This window comes from Etheostoma cragini, chromosome 16 (genome assembly GCF_013103735.1).
Source record: "Etheostoma cragini isolate CJK2018 chromosome 16, CSU_Ecrag_1.0, whole genome shotgun sequence".
Taxonomy (NCBI): Eukaryota; Metazoa; Chordata; class Actinopteri; order Perciformes; family Percidae; genus Etheostoma; species Etheostoma cragini.
In genome coordinates this window covers 23339209-23341023 of record NC_048422.1, presented here as the reverse complement: position 1 = coordinate 23341023, position 1815 = coordinate 23339209, and the positions used below count along the sequence as shown (strand labels likewise).

The window sequence follows — 1815 nt, the reverse complement described above, 5'->3', positions numbered from 1 at the left end:
TTAGGGTGAGGGATAAGGTTAGGCATTTAGGTTTGATGGTTAAGGTTAGGGTTAGGGGCTAGGGAATGCATTATGTCAGTGACTGGTCCCCACAAAGATAGCCAGACACGACTGTGTGTGGCGTGTGTGTGTGTGCGTGCATGCGTGCGTGCGTGTGTGTGTGTACCTGCAGAATGAGGACGAAGTAGTCCACAGGCTTGCCTCTCTGGTAGATGAAGTGCAGCGGCGAGCGCTTGTCGTTCTCGTTGAACTTGAGCTCCTGGATGACGTCGGGGTGTCGCAGGATCCTCAGCAGGACCTTCTCCGTGACCTGGAACGGGCTGAACAGGTTCACCTCTTGGGGACAAAACCACAGCGTCATGACCACCGTCATTCTTTATTTCAAAAAGCCGAATATTTTGCTTTATAAAAGCAAAAAGACCAGCAATGGAAGTAGTATTCAGATCCTTTTCTTAAGTAAAAGTACTCATACCACACTGTAAAAAGACTCTACAAGTCAAAGTCCTGCATTGTTTAAGTAAAAGTACTAATACCACTGTAAAAAATACTCTGTTACAAGTCAAGGTCCTGCATTGTTACTTAAGTAAAAGTACTAAGACCACACTGTAAAAATTACTCTGTTACAAGTCAAAGTCCTGCATTGTTTCTTAAGTAAAAGTACTAAGACCACACTGTAAAAAATACTCTGTTACAAGTCAAGGTTCTGCATTGTTACTTAAGTAAAAGTACTAATACCACACTGTAAAAAGTACTCTGTTACAAGTCAAGGTCCTGCATTGTTACTTAAGTAAAAGTACTAAGACCACACTGTAAAAAGTACTCTGTTACAAGTCAAGGTCCTGCATTGTTTCTTAAGTAAAAGTACTAAGACCACACTGTAAAAAATACTCTGTTACAAGTAAAGGTTCTGCATTGTTACTTAAGTAAAAGTACTAATACCACACTGTAAAAAGACTCTACAAGTCAAAGTCCTGCATTGTTTCTTAAGTAAAAGTACTAATACCACACTGTAAAAAATACTCTGTTACAAGTCAAGGTCCTGCATTGTTACTTAAGTAAAAGTACTAATACCACACTGTAAAAAATACTCTGCTATAAGTCAAAGTCCTGCATTGGAAATGGTGCTTAAGTAAAAGTATGTAAGTATCATCAGGAAAATGTACTTTAAGTATTAAAAGTAAAAGTACTCAAAGCAGAGAAATCCTCCCATTTTGGGAGGGGGGGGGTGTAAAGGATCCAAACGGTCTCATCATCTCAGCTGGACCTGTAGCCGTTATATTGTTGCTAGGTTACTTTATAATAAAACATCAGATTTTATAAACTACATGTGTTCTGTGTAAAAATACTAATGTGTAAAGTAACTAGTAACTAAAGTAACTAGTAACTAAAGCTGACAGATAAATATAGTGGAGTAAAATGTAGAATATTTCTCTCTGAGATGTAGAGCAGTAGAAGTAGAAAGTGGCATGAAAAGAAAAGACTCAAGTACAAGTACCTCAACATCTGGACTTCAATAGAGTACAGGAGTAAATGTACTTAGTTACATAAAAAATACTGACTATAAATGGCTTACAATGTCCAGTCCCAAGCCTTTAATCCTGAGGGCCTGACACCCAAAACCAGATTATTTTTACCATCCATGTTGTCATTATTGATAAGAAAAATGATCTGTTAACTCAGTAAATACATTTAATCCCTCTGTGTTATGTTTTTCACATCAGTTTGATTTTCTGTTGGAATAACCCTAATTTTTTATTTTTTATTCAGGCCATAAATGCACACCAAGGTGTCTCTGCAGCCCCCCCCCCCCCCCCC

At 38.2% G+C, this 1815-nt stretch overlaps 1 protein-coding gene across 1 annotated transcript in view; it reads right to left on the bottom strand.

Annotated features, from left to right (window-relative positions):
* LOC117959724 (metal transporter CNNM4) overlaps window positions 1-1815 on the bottom strand; it is a 21409-nt gene that overhangs the window by 11185 nt on the left and 8409 nt on the right. Inside the window, exon 4 of the mRNA XM_034897003.1 lies at window positions 167-334. Within this exon, the coding sequence (XP_034752894.1) occupies window positions 167-334 (168 nt within the window). The remainder of the gene's footprint in view (window positions 1-166; window positions 335-1815) is intronic.